The sequence below is a fragment of the Cherax quadricarinatus genome, chromosome 11 (genome assembly GCF_038502225.1).
Source record: "Cherax quadricarinatus isolate ZL_2023a chromosome 11, ASM3850222v1, whole genome shotgun sequence".
NCBI lineage: Eukaryota > Metazoa > Arthropoda > Malacostraca > Decapoda > Parastacidae > Cherax > Cherax quadricarinatus.
Genome location: NC_091302.1, coordinates 12,870,453 through 12,897,306, shown reverse-complemented (window position 1 = coordinate 12,897,306; position 26,854 = coordinate 12,870,453). Strand labels below are relative to the sequence as shown.

Below are 26,854 nucleotides of genomic sequence, written 5' to 3'. Positions count from 1 at the left end.
AAACACGATCAATATTTTTTTGCAAATAATGTATGAATGAAGCTAAGATGAAAAGTAGTTCCAAACATAAATGGACTGATCTCAAAACAAATGCATTTTAAGGCCTTTTTTGGATACCTACCAAAGGATTTCTTAATGAAGAATCCCAGAATATGGGATAGGGTAAATATATTGCAAGAGGAGTAGGCTTATATGTGGAAGATTTACTTAACTGAAAAAAAAATTAAATCACCAAGAGATATAGTAAAAATGTTTCTAATAAAAGTGAAGCTGTCATACAAACCTTTTAATTATTTTCATATTCAAGCCATCATCAGCAACAGCAAATGAGCTTTAATAAGAAAGATAAAAGCTGCCAAGAAAAATTTGTAAATGTTACACCAAATAGTATCCTCTTTGGAGACTTAAACCTCCCAGATGTAAAATGGAAGAGCATTGACAACAGCATTTGATCGGCAAATGTACCGAGAAGCAATGCAGCTGAACAATTTCACGCCTGAGGGCTCATAAGATTTTGCGAAAAATTTGCATTGGGCCAAAAGATTGTTATCTTCACCAGCAATGAGTAACTAACTTATTAGGAGCATAACAATGTTCAGCACAATACACTCGTGTATTGTGCTGAACATTGTTATGGTATAAACCTTGGTAACTGATACCGACAAAATGATTTACAAAAGCACGTGAGCAAACACTCGGACATATTTATTAGAAACTTTTCGGTTCTTGGAACTTGAGCACTTCTAACACAGAGGTTAAAAATAACAGTATATATAGGTGGATGACACAGTGACCTGAAAAATGTTCAGGGCTGACCTGACGACCTCACACGAGCTACTGGACAATCAGCTACAAATACTCAAAGTTTTCCTTCCCTGAACTCCTACTTAGTGACTTGAGTATGAATCAATTAGCTGTTTCCAAAATTAAATTTTGCATGATCGAAAAAAATGACCTTATCGATACTGGGAAGATCGTAAATTGAAATTTGAACTCCGTTTGAAGAATGTTTATACAAATTTTCTAAAACAAATGGGCAGAGGACCGTTCCAGAAGTTTGTAAGCTAGGTTTAATCTTACTATTATTCACCTATTTAAAACTGATTATTCATATTAGTGAGTTACTCATTAGTCCAGTCGTAAATTGGTATCTTCTTCTCATACCTTAAAGAATAAAACGGCACAATACCGTGACTGGAACAATACACAAATAACCCACACACAGGAGAGAGAAACTTTATAATGTGGTGAAAATGGTTTTGAAAACCCACAAGTTGAAGAATGAGACACTTATTCACCGGTGTCTCATTCGAAACTTATGACGACATTTCGGTCCGACTTGTACCAGTAAGGTCATCATAAATTTCAGTCTCCTATTTGCTGGTTATTTGTGTATTGTTTCCATACTTTATCAAAGACTTTCTTGAAGGAATGGCTCACTAAAACATCGTAATCATTTTACACAAATTTCCAATTCTTATTCAAATTTCCACCTGATGTTCGTTTTCACGGACAACAACAAAGATATTCACCTTCATATATTTTATTACTTCTGTTCTGGTTATGAATGAGGAAGGTACTTACGTTGAGGTGTCTGTTGTAGGTGACAGAGAAGCGGTCGTCCTTGCTGTAGGTCTGACGACCCACCGTGATGAGGTGGTAGTCGCGAAGTCGTATCCAAGACACCTGCCGGAGACAACCGATTCACTCCTTAAAGGAATCTTTAATCTGAGCACCACTAACAATATCATTTTCTTAGTGCCAGTGAGAATGTGCATAGATTGGTGAGTTTAGGATCATACGTTTGCTATACAGAATTCAAAATTGAAAACTTCGAGCACAAATACTCTGGCTATCACAATGACTCTGCAGTGAGCTTTTTAGACAGCATTTGGAATAAGTCGTCCAAGTTTGGTTTCCAAATTACATGAAAAAGGAAGACATACTGGACGTGTACATAGAAGAGTTACGGTGTCCCGTTGCTCGATATCTAGCGCACTTACGTCACTCAATGAGGGTCGGGGTTCGATCCCTGGTAAGGGTAGAAACATTAGTAGGTGCTTCCTTAAGACACCTGCTGTCCCTGACCAAATTTGTTCAAAATGCTCTACATAACAAGCGGCTTCTATATAGTAGTATGTCAGTGATGTTCTATGGTCTGTATACCTTGTACATGTACTTGATATTATTATGATATTAAATGTTCTCCCACCCCTATGTACTCCCACTTACATGTACTCCCATTCCCATGTACTCCCACTCCCATGTACAACTACTTCCATGTACTACCACTCCCATGTACTATCTCTCATATGTACTACCATTCCCATATACTACACTCCTATATACTACACTCCTATGTACTACCACTCCCATATACTCTGGATACTCACTGTTTCATGGTCTGCCCTGTTGAGGATGACACAAGGAAGATTGGCAGTTGTACCAGCCTGGGCGCCCACCACACTGCCGTTCACACCTCTGCCAGTAATAAACATTATTAAAAACTACATAAACAATATCATATTTTTCTCAGAATCTTTGATTTTTTATTATCTCCTTCAATGACGCCATATATATATATATATATATATATATATATATATATATATATATATATATATATATATATATATATATATATATATATATATATATATATTTTTTTTTATTATATTTTTTTTTATTTTTTATCACACCGGCCGATTCCCACCAAGGCAGGGTGGCCCGAAAAAGAAAAACTTTCACCATCATTCACTCCATCACTGTCTTGCCAGAAGGGTGCTTTACACTACAGTTTTTAAACTGCAACATTAACACCCCTCCTTCAGAGTGCAGGCACTGTACTTCCCATCTCCAGGACTCAAGTCCGGCCTGCCGGTTTCCCTGAATCCCTTCATAAATGTTACTTTGCTCACACTCCAACAGCACGTCAAGTATTAAAAACCATTTGTCTCCATTCACTCCTATCAAACACGCTCACGCATGCCTGCTGGAAGTCCAAGCCCCTCGCACACAAAACCTCCTTTACCCCCTCCCTCCAACCCTTCCTAGGCCGACCCCTACCCCGCCTTCCTTCCACTACAGACTGATACACTCTTGAAGTCATTCTGTTTCGCTCCATTCTCTCTACATGTCCGAACCACCTCAACAACCCTTCCTCAGCCCTCTGGACAACAGTTTTGGTAATCCCGCACCTCCTCCTAACTTCCAAACTACGAATTCTCTGCATTATATTCACACCACACATTGCCCTCAGACATGACATCTCCACTGCCTCCAGCCTTCTCCTCGCTGCAACATTCATCACCCACGCTTCACACCCATATAAGAGCGTTGGTAAAACTATACTCTCATACATTCCCCTCTTTGCCTCCAAGGACAAAGTTCTTTGTCTCCACAGACTCCTAAGTGCACCACTCACTCTTTTTCCCTCATCAATTCTATGATTCACCTCATCTTTCATAGACCCATCCGCTGACACGTCCACTCCCAAATATCTGAATACGTTCACCTCCTCCATACTCTCTCCCTCCAATCTGATATTCAATCTTTCATCACCTAATCTTTTTGTTATCCTCATAACCTTACTCTTTCCTGTATTCACCTTTAATTTTCTTCTTTTGCACACCCTACCAAATTCATCCACCAATCTCTGCAACTTCTCTTCAGAATCTCCCAAGAGCACAGTGTCATCAGCAAAGAGCAGCTGTGACAACTCCCACTTTGTGTGTGATTCTTTATCTTTTAACTCCACGCCTCTTGCCAAGACCCTCGCATTTACTTCTCTTACAACCCCATCTATAAATATATTAAACAACCACGGTGACATCACACATCCTTGTCTAAGGCCTACTTTTACTGGGAAAAAATTTCCCTCTTTCCTACATACTCTAACTTGAGCCTCACTATCCTCGTAAAAACTCTTCACTGCTTTCAGTAACCTACCTCCTACACCATACACTTGCAACATCTGCCACATTGCCCCCCTATCCACCCTGTCATACGCCTTTTCCAAATCCATAAATGCCACAAAGACCTCTTTAGCCTTATCTAAATACTGTTCACTTATATGTTTCACTGTAAACACCTGGTCCACACACCCCCTACCTTTCCTAAAGCCTCCTTGTTCATCTGCTATCCTATTCTCCGTCTTACTCTTAATTCTTTCAATTATAACTCTACCATACACTTTACCAGGTACACTCAACAGACTTATCCCCCTATAATTTTTGCACTCTCTTTTATCCCCTTTGCCTTTATACAAAGGAACTATGCATGCTCTCTGCCAATCCCTAGGTACCTTACCCTCTTCCATACATTTATTAAATAATTGCACCAACCACTCCAAAACTATATCCCCACCTGCTTTTAACATTTCTATCTTTATCCCATCAATCCCGGCTGCCTTACCCCCTTTCATTTTACCTACTGCCTCACGAACTTCCCCCACACTCACAACTGGCTCTTCCTCACTCCTACAAGATGTTATTCCTCCTTGCCCTATACACGAAATCACAGCTTCTCTATCTTCATCAACATTTAACAATTCCTCAAAATATTCCTTCCATCTTCCCAATACCTCTAACTCTCCATTTAATAACTCTCCTCTCCTATTTTTAACTGACAAATCCATTTGTTCTCTAGGCTTTCTTAACTTGTTAATCTCACTCCAAAACTTTTTCTTATTTTCAACAAAATTTGTTGATAACATCTCACCCACTCTCTCATTTGCTCTCTTTTTACATTGCTTCACCACTCTCTTAACTTCTCTCTTTTTCTCCATATACTCTTCCCTCCTTGCATCAGTTCTACTTTGTAAAAACTTCTCATATGCTAACTTTTTCTCCCTTACTACTCTCTTTACATCATCATTCCACCAATCGCTCCTCTTCCCTCCTGCACCCACTTTCCTGTAACCACAAACTTCTGCTGAACACTCTAACACTACATTTTTAAACCTACCCCATACCTCTTCGACCCCATTGCCTATGCTCTCATTAGCCCATCTATATATATATATATGTATATATATATATATATATATATATATATATATATATATATATATATATATATATATATATATATATATATATGCAAAACAACCACTCTGAAAGAATAGAGAAATTCCAAGCGCTTTCGTGACTACTCACATTGATAATGTGAGTAGTCACGAAAGCGCTTGGAATTTCTCTATTCTTTCAGAGTGGTTGTTTTGCATATTTTGAAATCACCTGTTCACTGTGATCTTATTGCATATATATATATATATATATATATATATATATATATATATATATATATATATATATATATATATATATATATATATATATATATATATATATATATATGTATATATATATACTATGTTACGTGGAACGTGGATGCATTCACTGTCAGCTGTTTAATTCCTCCCCATATGCTTTCAGCTCACTGAATCCTTATGTTCAAGTTATTTATTTACCTCTCTTTCATCTTCTGTCAGTTCTCTGCCCTTCTTTGTCTCGTCTTGTCAATGGGGTGTTTCTAGCTATCTAACTTTTCATGTGTTTGTGGCGCAATTTCGGAAGTGATTTTAAAGGGTAAAATTTCAAAATATTTCAATGGATCATTTTGACTCACATATTCATCTGTAGCTTTCCTGCTTTTATCTGCCTGTTCTTGTTTTTGTTTCTTATTCTGTATATTTCAATATTTATTCATTCATTTTTATGGCTTTAGCAGTCTAGCTACGTTATGTCCCGTCTGATATTCAACGTAGTCTCTTTGTTTCGTAGATTATCTTCTCTTCTACATCCCCACTACATTCATGCACGGAACTTTCCTTTCCTTTGTACATAGGTTTGATTAGGTTAGGTTAGATTAGGTTAGGTTAGATTAGGTAAGATTAGGTTAGGTTGGGTTAGGTTAGGTGATATTAGGTTAGGTATGGTTAGGTTAGTTTAGGTTAGGTTAGGTAAGGTTCTTCAGGAAACAAGACAAGATTAGGTAGGTTAGGTTTGGTTAGATTAGGTTAGATTAGGTTAGGTTAGGTGATATTAGGTTAGGTTAGGTGAGGTTAGGTTAGGTAAGGTTAGATTTGGTTAGGTTAGGTAAGGTTAAGTTAGGTTAGGCTAGGTAAGGTTAGGAAAGGTTAGGGTAGGTTTGGTTAGGTTAGGTTAGGTTAGGTTTGGTTAGGTTAGATTATGTAAGATTAGGTTAGGTTAGGTTAGGTTAGGTTAGGTTAGGTTAGGTTTGGTTAGGTTAGATTATGTAAGATTAGGTTAGGTTAGGTTAGGTTTGGTTAGGTTAGGTTAGGTTAGGTTAGGTTAGGTTAGGTTTGGTTAGGTTAGGTTAGGTTAGGTTAGTTTAGGTGAGGTTAGTTTAGGTAAGGTTAGGTTAGTTTAGATTAAGTTAGTTAATATTCTTCAGGAAGCAACATAGAATTAGGATAGGTTATGTTAGGTTTTGTTAGATTAGGTAAGATTAGGTTAGGGTTAGTTAGGTTAAGTTAGGTGAGGTTAGGTTATGTGAGGTTAGGTTATGTTAGGTTTGGTTAGATTAAGTGAGATTAGGTTAGGTAAGGTTAGGTTAGGTGAGGTTACGTTAGGTAAGGTTAGGTTAGGTTAAATAAATAACAAAAAGGCACAATACCGTGACTGGAACGATACACATATAACCCGCACATAAAAGAGAGAAGCTTACATGACAAGATTGGGTTAGGTTAGGTTTGGTTAGATTAGGTAAGATTAGGCTAGGTTAGGTTAGGCGAAGTTAGGTTAGGTAAGGTTAGGTTAGGTTAGGTGAGGTAAGGTAAGGTAAGGTAACGTTAGGTTAGGTTAGGTTAGGCTAGATTAGGTTAGGTTCGGTTAGGTTAGATTAGGTAAGGTTAGGTTAGGTTAAGTAAGGATAGGTTAGGCTAGGTAAGGTAAGATAAGATAAGGTAAAGTAAGGTAAGATAAGGTTAGGTTAGGTTAGGTTAGGTTAGGTTAGGTTAGGTTAGGCAAGGTAAGGTAAGGTAAGGTAAGGTGAGGTAAGGTTAGGTTATGTTATGTAAGGTTCTTCAGGAAGCAAGACAAGTGTTTCCTGACGCTGGTCTTGGTCATATGACCCACAGCTGGAGGTTTTGGTCATTTGCCGAGGTCTTTCACTACCTTACCAGTCCATCACTTTAAAATTTTTGGTTATGATTATATCCATTAGATTAATGTTTTGTTTATTATTATCTGTTTGATAAACCATCCCTTCTCTTTAAAGTCCCTTAAACCAGGTATTCAAAACTCTGGTCATCATGTCCTTCTAATGTGACGACTTCTCGATTTATGTTTCTTCTGATTTACTTAAGAAAGTTTATTTTCTCCTCCCATTCTTGCTTCTTTTTACGTGAGAGTTTATGAAGTTGTCTTCAACAGTATCCATCAGTTTTATTTCTCATGTCCAGAGTAATGTTTGTGTAAGTGAGTCTATTTTGGCACATGTGCACGTAAGAATAAATATCATACATATTAACATAAATGTAAGTTACCAACCAGGATAATAATCCAAAAACGTCAAAGTGATTTATTCTCATTGCTGGTTTCCGGTTCTTTCAGTCTGTCTTCTGACTGTATCCCTGACCAGTATATTAGAAGAGATTCTTCTGGTTGTTCTCTTTTCCTGGGCCTTTTATTTTATTGCGTTCTGTATCCTTCATTTGTTATAGTTCTCGCAGTGTAGTCAAGAATTTCAATTAAATTTTGGTTATTTTAATCTCTTTTATCTTATAATGTGACTCCAACTAATGTCTTCGTTTTCTCTCATTACACTGAAGTAACACTCTGGGAATACTGAACTAATTAACTATCTTAGGAGCCTTGTCTTTAGGAGAAAAATGCATAAATGCTATTTTGTTCTTGGTTTTTCATTTATGTTAGTAATCATATACCACATTCTAAGCATTGTTTCAATTTCTATTGCAAGTGTCCAGACTTCAGTCATTTTGTCTTTTTTTTAGGGTTATCCTAGGTAATTTACACATGTTACTTTTGCAGCAGCACCACCACCACCAGCACCAGCAGCATCTGCAGCACCAGCAGCAGCAGCAGCAGCAGCAGCAGCCACGAACGAGTGATTTTAAGAAAATAACGATAATGAGTCTAGCCGGGGATCGAACCCCCTATACTTCAGCACGCCTCCCGAGAATCCTGCCAAAATTCTCAGATGCCTTATTCCATTTGGCCATCATCGTGGATGTATTAATATGTGTACTGCTTGTGAAAACTGATATTTCAAACGAGGGGAGAATGAAATTAGTTCTGTAGCTTCCATCGCCACGTATATAATAGCATCAGAAGTGACATATCCAGTGGTACTGGGTACCTGGTGTTTGGAGCATTGTTGGCCAAGTGAACTAAGTCGTCTCGGAATATCCGCAAGCTTCTCTGGAGGCGTACTAAAGCATCGGGGGCTCGATCTCCGGCTAGTTGCATTATTGTTATATGTTACTATGTATGATAATTGTAGTCACCTGAGTTTGTATAACTGTACTTATGTGTACCTGTACCTAAATAAACTTACTAAGCGACTGAAGTGAAAAAAAATCAAGGATGAGAAGTATTAATAGATCCCAATTGAAATAAGGCACTTTCTCTGATTCTTTCGGGATATCCTAGTGGGTAATTTACACTATGTATGATAACTGTACTTATGTAAACCTCTGCCTAAATAAACTTAGACTTTAAGCGATTAAGATACAGAACATAAATTATATGTTTTGGCACTATTAAGGGAAATACGGAGAAGTTGAGGATTTATTTAGGAATGGTATTGTAGGTAAGGAGTTTGTGGGTAACACTGTAGAGGCTGATGAGTTACGACAGGAACAGTATGTGATGGGGAAAGAAGATTAGGATGGAAATAAAAAAGGAATTATGATGGACAAGCTTTGATAAAGAGATGAAGATTTGATGGAGAGGAAATACAGGGATAAGAGGTGAAACGCGAGGAAAAATAGAGTTAATGGATGAGATTATTGGCAGATAAAGGACTGAGGCAGACAGATGATAAATCAGTAGGGAAAAGAGAGACACATGAGATGAGATGCAGAGAGAGTTAAAGTGGAAAGAGTAGCAAGAATTACGAGGAACGATGTGTGGAAAGCGGAGTGTGGAAGATGGTATTAGTAGGACGTGAAAGGAAGCAGGAAGACTTAAAGACAGGCGAAAAGGAAGATTTATGGGGTGAAGGAGAGAGAAAGATGTGGAATGAAAATTGGGAAAGAAGGGAAAGTCAAGTTGAATGGATGGAGAGGAGTAGAGAGTGAATGGGAGAGATAGTAGTTGAGTGAGTTTAGAATTGTTCAAGAGAAATGAAGAGAGGGTATTATTAGCTAATTGAACGGGAGAATATTGTGTGGAACACAACGTGTGGGGAGGGAAAGGAAATAGATAGGGTTGAGGAGTATTCATTTTTGGGTATTAATGGAGAGAGAGAGAGAGAAGGAAGGATGAGAGGCATAGATTAGAATAAAAATACGATAAGGGTTAGTGTGGAGGGAATATTAGTTTTGTAAAGGTAGGCGTGTCGTATAGGGTTGAGCTAAGTGGTTCCCAAACCCTGGGTCGTGACCCAAATATTAATAATAACAATAATTTTTATTTCAGTATGATACAATGTTTGTGCAGAGATGGGTGACGTTTAGTTGTGTATTCAGAAGGAATATACACGAGTGTGGTGGGAGAGAGTGCGTGTATATGAGTAAGCAAGGGAGAAGGTTGTATAAATTTTGTGTCTTGATGAGTGAATTTAAGAGTGTTTATGAGTGAGTGATTGAGTAAATGTATCGCGTTGTCTGTGATTTTTGGGTGATAGTAAGGTTAGGTTAGGTAAGGTTCTTCAGGAAACAGGACAAGTATTTCCTGACGCTGGTCTTAGTCATATGACGAATCTGAAGCTTTTGGTCATCTGACAGAGGCCTTCCGCTGGCTTAGTCCTCCATCCCTTTAAAAATTATGATTATAATTATAACCAATAGAGTAAGTAAATTGATTTAAGTACAGGTCCAAATAAGTACAGCTATCATGCATAGTAACATACGTGTAAATTACCCACAAGAATAACCCCAAAAAAAAAGTCAAAGTGACTAATTTCCATTGGGGTTAAATAGTTTCTTTTTAATATTGCTGTTCAATATTTTATTTTCAAGCTTTAGACTAAATTTTCTGATGTATTTCATAAAAAATATTTAATTTCAAATTTTCCTTTTCCTAAGTTTGAACTTTAATGGAAAAATGACCCAACGCAATTTACAGTAGATACCTGAAGTTTTGAAATTTGGTTTCAGTGAACCGAGAGAACGAACTGGGAATGTCCATCCCCCATTGTTTTTATTACCTTTAATCCTCGCTAACGATTCTATGAGGAAAAACAAATTGTGACATTAGCTCGGTTCATCCAAATTTTGCCCAACAACAACAGAATTATTAGAATGACGAAGAAGATGAAATAAAGTCAGTTTCATGCTTCCTACAGTATAACTTTTCTCTGGAGAAAATATTGTTTGCGTCCACTGAAGTGGAGTGGTAAAGTGAGATGCAGAAAGGGTCATAACATTGGGGAGGAAGTACCGAAGGAAGCAACAGTGGCAGTGGTGAAAATTGTTTGTGGTGATAAGAAGGTGGAGTCTGTGTCACTTATCAACCACAGTGTCAAACGTCGAGATTGATAACAAGTTAAAAGCTAATTTGGTTCAACTTATTTTGGCACTGAAAAAGCGGGGATTTTTTCATCGCATGCGGATGAATCCGTGGAGTTTGCAAATGACCCTCAGCTCATGGATTTCCCGATGTTTGACACCCTGCAGGAATTTCTGTTCTGCAGTTTCCTGTCAACCACCACTGGAGAAGACAGCTTCACCCATAGTGAACAATTTCTTTCCCAAAAGAGGCATAACCTTGAGTAGTTGATGTGTGTGGCTGTGAGCGTTCACGGAGCTTCATCCTTGAGGGGAAAGTAATGTGGTTTTTGTTATTTTAAAGCAGAAAATCCCAACTTCAATATAGTTCGCTATTTATTACACCAGGAAAACTTGTCCTCACATCATTTGCAGCAGGAACGCTTATGGTTCTCAATGAGTAATCCAAATGGTGACTTTTGTCAAGGATTTTCAACTCACAAAGATTTTCAGGCTTTATTACGATCAAATTAAAGCACTGAGTCACTTGCCTGGGATTCATCTGTAAAACCCCGTATTTGTGGTAACAGTGGTGGCCCATGTTAACCTTCCTATGATGTATAGAAATATACCTAGTTGGATGAAGCTTACTATAGTCAGCTGGCCCAGTGGTTAACACACTCACCTCTGAATTTTAGGACTTACTTGCCGTGGGTTCAAACCCCAACCCGTTCCCTGATTTGTATGCAATCTTGTTATTACGATTTCGTGAGCTAAACAATTTATGTTACAGGTAAGGCCTCACTGTGTAAGAGGTACCTGTTCTCCCTCCCAGTGTAAGCTTTGGTAAGTTGGTAGATGCATCATCTCAGCCTGCTGTGTCCCGCGGGATGTTGTGTCATTCCTCAAGACACAACATGGTTGGTCTTACTGATGCCTCTTCTCCTAACACAGTTATTAGCTTTTGACTTGTTTAACCTTCACTCATAGTACCGAAGACCTTATATTTCCATTCCTTATATGCAAGCACGCTTTTTTAAGAGCTTTTACCATTAGGATATTTTTTTTTCTTTTCTCATTCTTGACACTTTCGATTCTAGTTCATGTCTATCATTTCAATTAAAATGATCTTTGGTCTAAATATTGATTTCACAGATAAGCAACATACACATAGCAGCTTTTCCATACATATTTTCCATATATATGTTTGATTTGCTTGATCTGGGAATTCTGAAACTCGCGAATTATACATTGAAACTGACTCACGAAATCGTAATAACACGATTGCAAACAAATCAGGGAACGGATGAGTGTTTGAACCTAAGGCAAGTGAGTGCTGAAACTCATATATTACCTAGTGACTACGAGGCTTAATAGTGCTCTGAAACTTACCTAAAGACAGCATCGGTGACCCTAATAGTAGGCTTCTCTTCCCAAGGTCCTACTAGAAGGGAAGGATTCTTCAGTCCCTCAGGATTATCGGGGATAGCTGGGTCCCTTGTAGTAGAATCATCGTAGTCCAGACGAGGTCCAGCCGTCCAGGTGCGCTGTGGCTGCAACTGTAAATACGGCTGGTGAACGTCAGGGATCCCTCGGGACTTATCCAGTATATACGAGTCTTTCTTCCCATGTTGATGGTGAACAGACAACGAGGAAGAATTCGTAACGTCGATATCTGTTGCGGTGTTGGAGTTAGTTACCAGGAACCTCCGGTAGTCGTGCATGGTGTTGGCGAGTCGTTTGGGAAGGTGGCGGTGAAACACTTGCCCCTGGTGGTGAACTCTTGAAGCTGAACCTGCAGGAAAAGAACCTCCGTAAATAATGGGACATCAGGTTATCTACGTGTGTTTGTGTTGTTGCGCAGTCCGAGAAATATATCATTATGGCTCCTAACCACAGCTCCCTCTACCTCAATAATAATAATAATAATAATAATAATAATAATAATAATAATAATAATAATAATAATAATAATAATAATAATAATAATAATAATAATAATAGTAATAATAATAATAATAATAATAATAAAAATAATAATAATAATAATAATAATAATAAACTTATACAGACCAAAGCTGACAATAGTGACATAACTATATAGAAAGCCCCTGGTTATGCAGAGCATTTCGGGCAAATTAGGTTAATTTTGTCTACAGGATGAGGCCCGCACCAGTCGACTAACACCCTGGTACCTACTTGCTAATATGTGAACAGAGACATCAGGTATCTTAAGGAAACATGCTCCAGTGTTTCCATCCGTACCGCGGATGGAAACACTGACCTCACTGTATGAGCTGAATGGGCTACCAACCGAGTGTGGCATACGTTTTGTAATACAGTAAAATATTATTAACGGAGATTTGAAGCCAACCAGAAGAGGCATTAACAAGGTATTACATACATACTAAAATCACAATACCTTCAAAAAAAAAATGGAAATTTGACATCTACGGAGCACAAAACAAATAAAAATGTTATAACGTCATTTCTGAAGTTTTAATGAAAATCACAAGAAATTCTCAATTTTTTGTTTTTAGCACATCGGCCGTCTCCTACCCAGGCAGAGTGATCCACAAAAAAGAAGAAACACTTCCACCATCACTAATTACATCCCTATCTTGTCAGAGGGACACGGATACTACAGTTCAGTACTACAACTATCCCTACCTCTCCTTCAGAAATCACAATTCTAAAATACAGCGTTGAAGGTTTAAGACCGATCAGATGAACCATCATAAATTATCACACAACAACAGGCACTTAAATCTTTACAATATAGGTGCCTATGTAGGCGTCTATACTGCTCAAAAACAGGCTAAATATTGTACCAGCTCTTTTGCTTTGTTCCAGCTCTTTTGCTTCAGCTAAGTAAGATTCGCCAGCATTAAACGGTTGAAGACTATCAGAAGAGTCATTTTCTACTTCTTGCACAAAAATAAATTTGATTAAAAAACCGATAAATTCAAATTGAGAAATAAATTACATTAAAACAAATCAAAATGTCCACAGCCCAAAACCCTGTCCATAAGACGCCTCAATCATTGAAGAGTGACGACACCCTTGAGAAGAAACACTGCCCTTAACGGATAGAATATCTCACCTACACCCTCAACTAACAACCTCAACCTTTTTCTGTAAGAACACACCAGTGTCGAAAGTTTGAAAGCAATAAGGAGAGTCATTCTTGAGATATCGACTGGACTCCAAATCTGGGAATAGTTTATAGAAAATTGATTAGAGGGGGCCGACATGCTGCTACAAGGGCATGAATTTTTCCTTAATTACAGTGCACCTACAGTGAAAATTTGAAGCCTATAGGACGAAGCATTCTCAAGTTATAAGCGAAAACCTTGCAGGAAGGAAAGAAAATATTCAGACAACCACACGAAGCTAATCCTTCTGGGGATAACTAAGAGGTTCAATATCTCGATGCAAGATATTACTCCTGCATCATCAGCGTGCTACAACATCTAACCGCTGCTATGTGCGCCTCCTAACTTCAAGCTATACTCTAGACTGAAGCCATGGCACCTGTCTTCAGGATTCACGAGTGGTTCTAGGCTAGAGCACCTAGATGCAGGCTACAATTTAGCACCTCGCTGTGCTACAGCTTTAACAAATGCCTGCAGAGTACAGAATCTAACCTGAGGCTACAGCACCTGCTTGTAGCCTCCAGGGCTATCAATAGACTACAGCCTGCGGTACTGCAGGGTACAGCACATCAATGCAAATTTCAGAGTATGTCTGCTGGATACAGTATCTAGCTGCAGGTTACAACATCTGTCTACAGGCGTCAGCACCAAGTTGCAAGCTACAGCACCAAGCTGAAGGCTACAGCACCTGGCTGAAGGTTACAGCAGTTACTTGCAGGTTACACTACCTGATTTTAAGCTGTAATAATGCCCAAACACATTTATGCACATGCGCCTTATTCATCATTATGATGAATGAGACCATCATTTATCATGAATATGGAAGGTATTCACAAATGGTCCGACTTGGACCATTAACAAGTGTGACTAGTTAATGGTCCAAGTCGGACCGAAACGTCGTCATAAGTTCCATTCCCCTATGTGCGAATTATTTGTGTATTTTCCCAGTCACGGTACTATGACTTTTTATTCTTTATGAAATATGTTGTTTAGACGGTAGATTCGGTGGCAGTTTTGTGCTAAAGAAGACATCAATTTCCGCATTTGAAGGACAAAAGGCGAATAAGAGAAGAAAATTCACTTTTAATGCGTATATAATTCTTTGTGAGCTGTCTATTTAATGTATTGTATTCTGAGTATTATGTACCATGTGCTCCTTTTAATGCATACATAATTCCTTTTGACCTCTGTTTAGTGTATTGTATTCTGAGTATTGTGTGTTGTGTGCTCCCAGTTAGTGTGAAGCTGCCTAGTGTGAATTACCTCGCCTAACTCACTCTCCCGGGAGTGTCATCAGCAACAACTCTCCCCGCCATACCAGCCCTTCCTATCTCCCACTACACCAGCCCTTCCTACCTCCCGCCACACCAGCCCTCCCAACCCCCACCACACCAACCCTTCCTACCTCCCACCACACCAGCCCTTCCTACCTCCCACCACACCAGCCCTTCCCACCCCCACCACACCAACCCATCCTACCTCCCACCACACCAACCCTTCCTACCTCCCACAACACCAGCCCTTTTTGCCTCCCACCACACGAGCCCTTCCCACCGCCACCACACCAGCCCTTCTTGCCTCCCACCACACCAGCCCTTCCTTCCTCCCACCACACCAGCCTTTCTTACCTTCCACCACAACAGCTCTTCTCACCCCCACTACACCAGCCCTTCTTACCTCCCACCACACCAGCCCTTCTTACCTCCCACCACACCAGCTCTTCCTACCTCCCACCACACCAGCCATTCCTACCTCCCACCACACCAGCCCTTCCTACCTCTCACCACACCAGCCCTTCCTACCTCCCACCACACCAGCCCTTCTCACCTCCCACCACACCAGCCCTTCTTACTTTCCACAACACCAGCCCTTCCTACCTCCTACCACACCAGCCCTTCCTACCTCCTACCACACCAGCCCTTTTTACCTCCCACCACACCACCCCTTCTTATCACCCACCACACCAGCCCTTCCTACCTCCCACCATACCAGCCCTTCTTAACTCCCACCACACCAGCCCTATTTACTTCCCACCACTCCAGCCCTTCTTACTTCCCACCACACCAGCCCTTCCTTCCACCACTCCAGCCCTTCTTACTTCCCACCACACCAGCCCTTCCTTCCTCCCACCACACCAGCCCTTTCTACCTCCCACCACACCAGCCCTTCTTACCTCCCACCACACCAGCACTTCCTGCCTCCCACTTTCTGTCTCTCCCATTATTAGACACATATCCAATCTATCAAAAACATGCTGATACACACGACACGGTAAGTAATAGTTGAGTAATTCCGTTAATGGATATTGGACTAAAATGCTGAGAAAGTAACGAAATTTCAGTAACATCTGACAAAAACAAGAGTTTTTCTTCTCACCGAGAGATACAATCTCTTAAAGCGTGAAATTAGTCCTAATAGACTATTTAAATTATACCAAGAAAACTGAAAGACCTTATATATATATATATATATATGTATATATATATATATATATATATATATATATATATATATATATATATATATATATATATATATATATATATATATATATATATATGTATGTATATATATATATATATATATATATATATATATATATATATATATATATATATATATATATATATATATATGGCAGGAAAAGAGGGACTATAAATGTATTAATTCAAGAATTATGTGGAGTAAAATAAAGGTTGGATGTGAAAAGTGGGTTATAGTAAGTGCATATGCACCTGGAGAAGAGAGAAGCGTAGAGGAGAAAGAGAGATTTTGGGAAATATTGAGTGAATGCGTGGGGAGTTTTGAACCAAGTGTGAGAGTACTTGTGGTTGGGGATTTCAATGCTAAAGTGGATATAAATGTTGTGGAGGGAGTAGTAGGTAAATTTGGGGTGCCAGGGGTAAATGTAAATGGGGAGCCTTTAATTGAGCTATGTGTAGAAAGAGATTTGGTAATAAGTAATACATATTTTATGAAAAAAGAGGATAAATAAATATACAAGGTATGATGTAGCACGTAATGAAAGTAGTTTGTTAGATTATGTATTGGTGGATAAAAGGTTAATGGGTAGGCTCCAGGATGTACATGTTTATAGAGGGGCAACTGATATATCGGATCATTATTTAGTTGTAGCTACAGTTAGAGTAAGAGGTAGACGGGACAAGAGGAAGGTGGCAACAACAAGTAGGAGGGAAGTGAAAGTGTATAAACTAAGGGAGGAGGAAGTTCGGGTGAGATATAAGCGACTATTGCCAGAAAGGTGGGCTAGTGCAAAGATGAGTAGTGGGGGGGTTGAAGAGGGTTGGAACAGTTTTAAAAATGCAGTATTAGATTGTGGGGCAGAAGTTTGTGGTTATAAGAGGGTGGGGGCAGGAGGAAAGAGAAGTGATTGGTGGAATGATGAAGTAAAGGGTGAAATAAAAGAGAAAAAGTTAGCTTATGAGAGATTTTTACAAAGCAGAAGTGTTATAAGAAGAGCAGAGTGTATGGAGAGTAAAAGAAAGTGAAGAGAGTGGTGAGAGAGTGCAAAAGGAGAGCAGATGATAGAGTGGGAAGGCACTGTCAAGAAATTTTAATGAAAATAAGAAAAAAATTTGGAGTGAGTTAAACAAGTTAAGAAAGCCTAGGGAACGTATGGATTTGTCAGTTAAAAACAGAGTAGGGGAGTTAGTAGATGGGGAGAAGGAGGTATTAGGTAGATGGAGAGAATATTTTGAGGAACTTTAAATGTTGAGGAAGAAAGGGAGGCGGTAATTTCATGCACTGTCCAGGGAGGTATATCATCTTTTAGGAGTGAAGAAGAACAGAATGTAAGTGTGGGGGAGGTACGTGAGGCATTACATTAGAATGAAAGGGGGTAAAGCAGCTGGAACTGATGGGATCATGACAGAAATGTTAAAAGCAGGGGGGGATATAGTGTTGGAGTGGTTGGTACTTTTGTTTAATAAATGTATGAAAGAGGGGAAGGTACCTAGGGATTGGCGGAGAGCATGTATAGTCCCTTTATATAAAGGGAAGGGGGACAAAAGAGATTGTAAAAATTATAGAGGAATAAGTTTATTGAGTATACCAGGAAAAGCATACGGTAGGGTTATTATTGAAAGAATTAGAGGTAAGTATTTAGATAAAGGTAGGGAAGTTTTTATTGCATTTATGGATTTAGAAAAGGCATATGATAGAGTGGATAGGGTAGCAATGTGGCAGATGTTGCAAGTATATGGAATAGGTGATAAGTTACTAAATGCTGTAAAGAGTTTTTATGAGGATAGTAAGGCTCAGGTTAGAGCATGTAGAAGAGAGGGAGACTACTTTCCAGTAAAAGTAGGTCTTAGACAGGGATGTGTAATGTCACCATGGTTGTTTAATATATCTATAGATGGGGTTGTAAAAGAAGTAAATGCTAGGGTGTTCGGGAGAGGGGTGGGATTAAATTATGGGGAATCAAATACAAAATGGGAATTGACACAGTTACTTTTTGCTGATGATACTGTGCTTATGGGAGATTCTAAAGAAAAATTGCAAAGGTTAGTGGATGAGTTTGGAAGTGTGTGTAAAGGTAGAAAGTTTAAAGTGAACATAGAAAAGAGTAAGGAGATGAGGGTATCAAATGATTTAGATAAAGAAAAATTGGATATCAAATTGGGGAGGAAAAGTAAGGAAGAAGTGAATGTTTTCAGATACTTGGGAGTTGATGTGTCGGCGGATGGATTTATGAAGGATGAGGTTAATCATAGAATAGATGAAGGAAAATAGGTGAGTGGTGCGTTGAGGTATATGTGGAGTCAAAAAAGTTATCTATGGAGGCAAAGAAGGGAATGTATGAAAGTATAGTAGTACCAACACTCTTATATGGGAGTGAAGCTTGGGTTGTGAATGCAGCAGCGAGGAGGCGGTTGGAGGCAGTGGAGATGTCCTGTCTAAGGGCAATGTGTGGTGTAAATATTATGCAGAAAATTCGGAGTGTGGAAATTAGGAGAAGGTGTGGAGTTAATAAAAGTATTAGTCAGAGGGCTGAAGAGGGTTTGTTGAGGTGGTTTGGTCATTTAGAGAGAATGGATCAAAGTAGAATGACATGGAGAGCATTTAAATCTGTAGGAGAAGGAAGGCGGGGTAGGGGCCGTCCTCGAAAAGGTTGGAAGGAAGGGTAAGGTATGTTTTGTGGGCGAGGGGCTTGGACTTGCGGCAGGCGTGCATGAGCGTGTTCGATAGGAGTGAATGGAGACGAATGGTATTTGGAACCTGACGATCTGTTGGAGTGTGAGCAGGGTAATATTTAGTGAAGGGATTCAGGGAAACCGGCTATTTTTATATAACCGGACTTGAGTCCTGGAAATGAGAAGTACAATGTCTGCACTCTAAAGGAGGGGTTCGGGATATTGGCAGTTTAGAGGGATATGTTGTGTATCTTTATACATATATACTTCTAAACTGTTGTGTTCTGAGCACCTCTGCAAAAACAGTGATTATGTGTGAGTGAGGTGAAAGTGTTGAATGATGATGAAAGTATTTTCTTTATGGGGATTTTCTTTCTTTTTGGGTCACCCTGCCTCGGTGGGAGACGGCCGACTTGTTGAAAAAAAAAAATGTATATATGTATATATATATGTATATATATATATATATATATATATATATATATATATATATATATATATATATATATATATATATATATATATACATATATACATTTTTTTTAATATATATATATATATATATATATATATATATATATATATATATATATATATATATATATATATATATATATATGTGTGTGTGTGTGTGTGTGTGTGTGTAAGTATGTATATTGATTTCTGCGTCTTTGCCACCGAGACAGGTGTCACTAGCCTTCCAGTAACCAGTTTCCACTATGCCAACAAATTTCACCATGAAGTGAGTGTTAAGGAGTGCTGTTGAAAGTTGTAAAAACGTGAAAATGAGTGCTATGAAAAACAGGAAGCTATACAACATCGTTTAAGTGAATTAATGCGTGTGGAAATGAGTTTTTGGAGTGTATGAGAGACGTAGCAATACGTTGCAAATTGTGTAAGTTGTATCATGTTCTTGTAGAAATAAAGATTATTATTATTATTATTATTATTATTATTATTATTATTATTATTATTATTATTATTATTATTATTATTATTATTATTATTATTATTATTATTATTATTAAAGTAGCTGTAACAGCGAGCTGCTTAATTGTGGGAGTGAGATTTCGGGATGTGGAACTTCAGCATCAGATTTTCAAAGTCAGCTTGAAGAGTTTGCATTATGTTCCTGGGTGTGGGAGTTCTATGTAAGGCGAGAGAAAAATTTGCGTGATTTTTATTTGTCGGAGAATGGTTGCACGATTATAGAGGTGAGATAGTTAGCTGAAAAAAAGTGTGAGTTTAAGGACATGCAAGTGGGGTGAGGGAATCGTAGGAGTACTGGATGTATAGGTGAATTTATATGGAAGTGAGGTGCAGGTATTCTGATGTGAGAAGGGTGTGGAAGTGAAATGTGGAATGACATAGGTATGTGTGAGATGTAGGGGTGAGGAATGTATACTGAAGGGGTGTTGTAGCGAGTTTAAAAGGTAGTGGGAGTGTGACTGAATTTCTTCCAGATTAATAAACAGAAACGTGTTGGAGGAGAAGGGTCGAACCGTGGTCCCGAGATTAACCACTTTACCTCAGAGCCACGGGGCTTCTAATAGGAAAATATAACAACAGGCATCACTGTATCCTGTTTGCGCCAGTGATCACTCTAACGCTACTGTCCTTTGCCACAGCCACAGCCACAGCCACAGCAACTCTCACAGTAAATCTATCCTTACCTCCGTCTCCAGATGAGAGGGCTCTTGAAAGAGTTGCAAGTGAGAGGGTGTAGCCTGAAGGTTGGAGTAGGTTGTATGAGTATGATTTAGGATTAAGATAATTAATTAACTGAAACTGCATGGCAAGGTTCAGGAAGAAATTTTAGCAGTGTCTTGTTAGGTTTAGGATGTAGTTGTTAGAAAGCTGATGTAAAGGATCAACCCTTTCAAATATTACCGAGGGAATGATTACCTCGTCATTTGTATCTTTTGAATATAGTTCTACAGTCTTCCCATTATTGTCTAATTCTTCATCTTGTCGGTATTTTATACCAGACATGTACAAGTAAATTATACACAGATAACTCATACACAAGAAAGTTATGACGACTTTTCGGTCAGTCGTGGACCATTGACAAGTTATGACGACGTTTCGGTCAGTTGTGGACCATTAACAAGTCAAAAAGAATCAGACGTTTACCTACGAGATGCATAAAGAAAGTGAATGAACACAGAAATTATAACAGCATATATATTAATTACAGTAACAAATATTTCATTATCTGAAGGAAGAATCAAACTCAATGTTTCTCTTTCAGAAATCACTCATTGAATTACTAACTTTTTTTAAATTTTCTATAACTTCGCTCTTGAACGTAAAATTTTAACACAATTTTCCTAAGTCATGTTTTAATATAAGTTTTAATCACAAATATAAAAAAGCGCAATTGTTAATGATAGTAATCAAAAATTTATCTCGCTTGAAATAATGTTGTGAATTGATATGCATAGAACATGTTAAACTTTCTATTTAATATTTTTTTTCATGATATTTGAGGCTGCATTAATATCTGTTTCACTGTTCGTGGCAATATTTTAAAAATTTATGTAAATGGTCATCAGTAGGATTTACCAATAACATTGACTCTAAAAAATCCATTTTGGAGTGATCAATCCATCAATCTTGATGGACTGATCACATCCAGGCTGAGGGACTAATTACCTCAAACTCCTCATATTCAACCATTCTTCTCTGTACTGGACTGAGGAAGCCACTGGTTGGCGAAACGTTTCCACAATAAAGATACCCAAGTGTTTCACAAATGTCTTATTCATCATTTCTTATTAGATCAGCTTTACAGCCAACGCATCCACGTTATTTAGATGTAACTTTCTCACTAAAATTCTGTCTTGATTTACTTATCGATATAATAATAGAGCAGTAATAATACGTATTTTTCTAATAAGTTAAAATGACCTTATTAAACTTCGCTGCGGGTCGCTGGGAGAGCCCTGGGAAGTCTGGTCTCCAACTTAGGTATTTTGTCTCCATAATTGAAAGTTCAGACTCATCAGAGACAGGTTCATAAATCAGGGAACGGGTTGGGGTTTCAATCCATGGCAAATTGCACATGTATGGTACACAACAGCGACAAGATGAAGAATTAAACACATGTGCAACATCTGGGTGTCTTTATTGTAGACGTTTCGCCATCCAATACCTTTATCAATACAAATTCCAGGACATAACTTGAAGACAGTAGAACTATGTACAGAAGATGAGATAATCAGTCCCTCAACCTTGGAGTAGGTGCGAAGAGCACCGTAGTCCTACAGGAAAGAAGACAGTCTTACCGGAAAGAAGATAGTCCTGAGAGAAAAAGATAGTAAGATAGTAATGCTGAAGGAAGTTACTCCTGCTGCAAACAAGATAGTCCTGCTAAAAGAATATAGTCCTGCTGCTGAAACAAGATAGCCCCGCTGAAAGAAGATAGTCCTACAACGAAGATGACAGTACTGCAGGAAAGAAGATAGTTCTGCAGAAAAGATGATAATCCTGAGCGAAAGAAGATAGACCTAAGATAAAGAATATTCATGTATTTACCAGGCTTCATTCACTTGTTTACAAGGTTAGACTCATGTGTTTACCAGGCTAGACTCTTGTGTTTACCAGGCTAGACTCATGTGTTTACCAGGCTAGACTCATGTGTTTACTAGCCAAGACTCATGTGTTTACCAGGCTAGACTCATGTGTTTACTAGGCTAGACTCATGTGTTTACTAGGCTAGACTCATGTGTTTACCATGCTAGACTCATGTGTTTACCAGGCTAGACTCATGTGTTCACCAGGCTAGACTCATGTGTTTACCAGGCTAGACTCATGTGTTTACTAGGCAAGACTCATGTGTTTACCAGGCTAGACTCTTGTGTTTACCAGGCTAGACTCATGTGTTTACTAGGCTAGACTCATGAGTTTACCAGGCTAGACTCATGTGTTTACTAAGCTAGACTCATGTGTTTACTAGGCTAGACTCATGTGTTTACTAGGCTAGACTCATGTGTTTACCATGCTAGACTCATGTGTTTACCAGGCTAGACTCATGTGTTTACTAGGCTTGACTCATGTGTTTTCCAGGCTAGACTCATGTGTTTACCAAGCTAGACTCATGTGTTTACCAGGCTAGACTCATGTGTTTACTAGGCTAGACTCATGTGTTTACTAGGCTAGACTCATGTGTTTACTAGGCTAGACTCATGTGTTTACCAGGCTAGACTCATGTGTTTACTAGGCTAGACTTATGTGCTTACCAGGCTAGACTCATGTGTTTACTAGGCTAGACTCATGTGTTTACCAGGCTAGACTCATGTGTTTACTAGGCTAGACTCGTGTGTTTACCAGGCTTGACTCATGTGTTTACCAGGCTAGACTCATGTGTTCACCAGGGTAGACTCATGTGTTTACCATGCTAGACTCATGTGTTTACCAGGCTAGACTCTTGTGTTTACCAGGCTAGACTCATGTGTTTACCAGGCTTCACTCATGTGTTTACCAGGCTAGGCTCATGTGTTTACCAGGCTTGACTCATGTGTTTACCAGGCTAGGCTCATGTGTTTACCAGGCAAGTCTCATGTGTTTGGCTGTGATGATATTAAATATTAATTACCTTCAAACCTTTAATTAAATCATTCAGTCTCCAACTTTCCTTCCTGGTCGTTGAGCAGATAAATATCTTCTTGCAGTAGTCGTCCATAATTTGACATAATTATACACAATTATTAGTAAAATTCTAGTGCTTACATTAGTTAGTGGAATAAGTTAACTTGTTATTTAATATTAAGTCAACCTGTGTGACTACAGCTGAATATATCTGAGAGCAGCTGGATGAGAGGTCCCCTGACACAAGCTTTCATCAGATATCAGTCTAAGAACAACCCTTGGGTCTTGTCTTGGTGTAATTTGCCTAAATGGGCTTAATTTCCTATTTTTTATTGAAGCCACAGGGAGCCATCCAAGCAGCAATTAGTTTTTGTAGTTCACGAAGCATGTGATCTGAGGAGGAGGATTTCTGTTGTCTCCGCGCTAGTAGGATTGAGAATTGTTGATGAACTGCTTGCACTTTTATTGTGTTGATGGGAAAGATGGAGAAAGCTGACGTTTCAAAGGAAATTGATTATTGATTTAACGACCAGAACAGAGGTAGAAGACACGGAACTAATAAATAATCGTTGTAACATGTTCTAAATCAATGGTGTTCCTGTCCAGGATTTATTGTTTACTACAGGTCTTGACGCATTAACGCTACTTAAATATATATATATATATATATATATATATATATATATATATATATATATATATATATATATATATATATATATATATATATATATATATATATATATATATGTCGTGCCGAATATGTAAAACTGGTCAATTAGCAAGAACTCATTTAAAATTAAGTCATTTCTAAAATTTTCTCTAATAAGTTTAAAGATATATTTTTTTCATTAATGTTAATGTAAAAAATTTTAATTTTGCATCAAAAGAATCTTAAAAACTTACCTAACCTTATTATAACAAGATCAATTTATTTTAACCTAACCCAACTAAATATATTTTAGATTTGTTTACAATAATTTAATACTAAACAAGCACAGTGAAATATATTTTTTTCGTTTGGTTCAGAATGATTTTGGCGAAATTATTGCATACACAAATTTTCACTTGTCCTATATGGCAAGATGAGCGTTGCTATTTAAGCCAAGATCGCAAGTTCTGCCTATTCGGCACGACATATATATATATATATATATATATATATATATATATATATATATATATATATATATATATATATATATATATATATATATATATATATATATATATATATATATATATATATATATATATATATATATATATATATATATATATGTATATATATATATATATATATATATATATATATATATATATTTATTATTTTTTTATTATCACACTGGCCGAATCCCACCAAGGCAGGGTGGCCCGAAAAAAGAAAAACTTTCACCATCATTCACTCCATCACTGTCTTGCCAGAAGGGTGCTTTACACTACAGTTTTTAAACTGCAACATTAACACCCCTCCTTCAGAGTGCAGGCACTGTACTTCCCATCTCCAGGACTCAAGTCCGGCCTGCCGGTTTCCCTGAATCCCTTCATAAATGTTACTTTGCTCACACTCCAACAGCACGTCAAGTATTAAAAACCATTTGTCTCCATTCACTCCTATCAAACACGCTCACGCATGCCTGCTGGAAGTCCAAGCCCCTCGCACACAAAACCTCCTTTACCCCCTCCCTCCAACCCTTCCTAGGCCGACCCCTACCCCGCCTTCCTTCCACTACAGACTGATACACTCTTGAAGTCATTCTGTTTCGCTCCATTCTCTCTACATGTCCGAACCACCTCAACAACCCTTCCTCAGCCCTCTGGACAACAGTTTTGGTAATCCCGCACCTCCTCCTAACTTCCAAACTACGAATTCTCTGCATTATATTCACACCACACATTGCCCTCAGACATGACATCTCCACTGCCTCCAGCCTTCTCCTCGCTGCAACATTCATCACCCACGCTTCACACCCATATAAGAGCGTTGGTAAAACTATACTCTCATACATTCCCCTCTTTGCCTCCAAGGACAAAGTTCTTTGTCTCCACAGACTCCTAAGTGCACCACTCACTCTTTTTCCCTCATCAATTCTATGATTCACCTCATCTTTCATAGACCCATCCGCTGACACGTCCACTCCCAAATATCTGAATACGTTCACCTCCTCCATACTCTCTCCCTCCAATCTGATATTCAATCTTTCATCACCTAATCTTTTTGTTATCCTCATAACCTTACTCTTTCCTGTATTCACCTTTAATTTTCTTCTTTTGCACACCCTACCAAATTCATCCACCAATCTCTGCAGCTTCTCTTCAGAATCTCCCAAGAGCACAGTGTCATCAGCAAAGAGCAGCTGTATATATATATATATATATATATATATATATATATATATATATATATATATATATATATATATATATATATATATATATATATATATATATGCAATAAGATCACAGTAAACAGGTGAATTCGGAATATGCAAAACAACCACTCTGAAAAAATAGAGAAATTCCAAGCGCTTTCGTGACTACTCACATTATCAAGGAACTATCAATAGTTCCTTGATAATGTGAGTAGTCACGAAAGCGCTTGGAATTTCTCTATTTTTCAGAGTGGTTGTTTTGCATATATATATATATATATATATATATATATATATATATATATATATATATATATATAAATATATATATATATATATATATATATATATATATATATATATACATATATATATGTATATATATATATATATATATTTTTTTTTTTATTATCACACCGGCCGATTCCCACCAAGGCAGGGTGGCCCGAAAAAGAAAAACTTTCACCATCATTCACTCCATCACTGTCTTGCCAGAAGGGTGCTTTACACTACAGTTTTTAAACTGCAACATTAACACCCCTCCTTCAGAGTGCAGGCACTGTACTTCCCATCTCCAGGACTCAAGTCCGGCCTGCCGGTTTCCCTGAATCCCTTCATAAATGTTACTTTGCTCACACTCCAACAGCACGTCAAGTATTAAAAACCATTTGTCTCCATTCACTCCTATCAAACACGCTCACGCATGCCTGCTGGAAGTCCAAGCCCCTCGCACACAAAACCTCCTTTACCCCCTCCCTCCAACCCTTCCTAGGCCGACCCCTACCCCGCCTTCCTTCCACTACAGACTGATACACTCTTGAAGTCATTCTGTTTCGCTCCATTCTCTCTACATGTCCGAACCACCTCAACAACCCTTCCTCAGCCCTCTGGACAACAGTTTTGGTAATCCCGCACCTCCTCCTAACTTCCAAACTACGAATTCTC

General features: G+C 38.2%; 1 protein-coding gene across 1 annotated transcript in view; it reads right to left on the bottom strand.

Annotated features, from left to right (window-relative positions):
- LOC128687701 (zwei Ig domain protein zig-8-like) overlaps positions 1-26,854 on the bottom strand; it is a 113,969-nt gene that overhangs the window by 19,786 nt on the left and 67,329 nt on the right. Inside the window, exons 2-4 of the mRNA XM_053775302.2 lie at positions 12,029-12,431; positions 2,394-2,481; positions 1,585-1,686 (exon numbers count right to left, since the gene is read on the bottom strand). Of these exons, the coding sequence (XP_053631277.1) occupies positions 1,585-1,686; positions 2,394-2,481; positions 12,029-12,431 (593 nt within the window). The remainder of the gene's footprint in view (positions 1-1,584; positions 1,687-2,393; positions 2,482-12,028; positions 12,432-26,854) is intronic.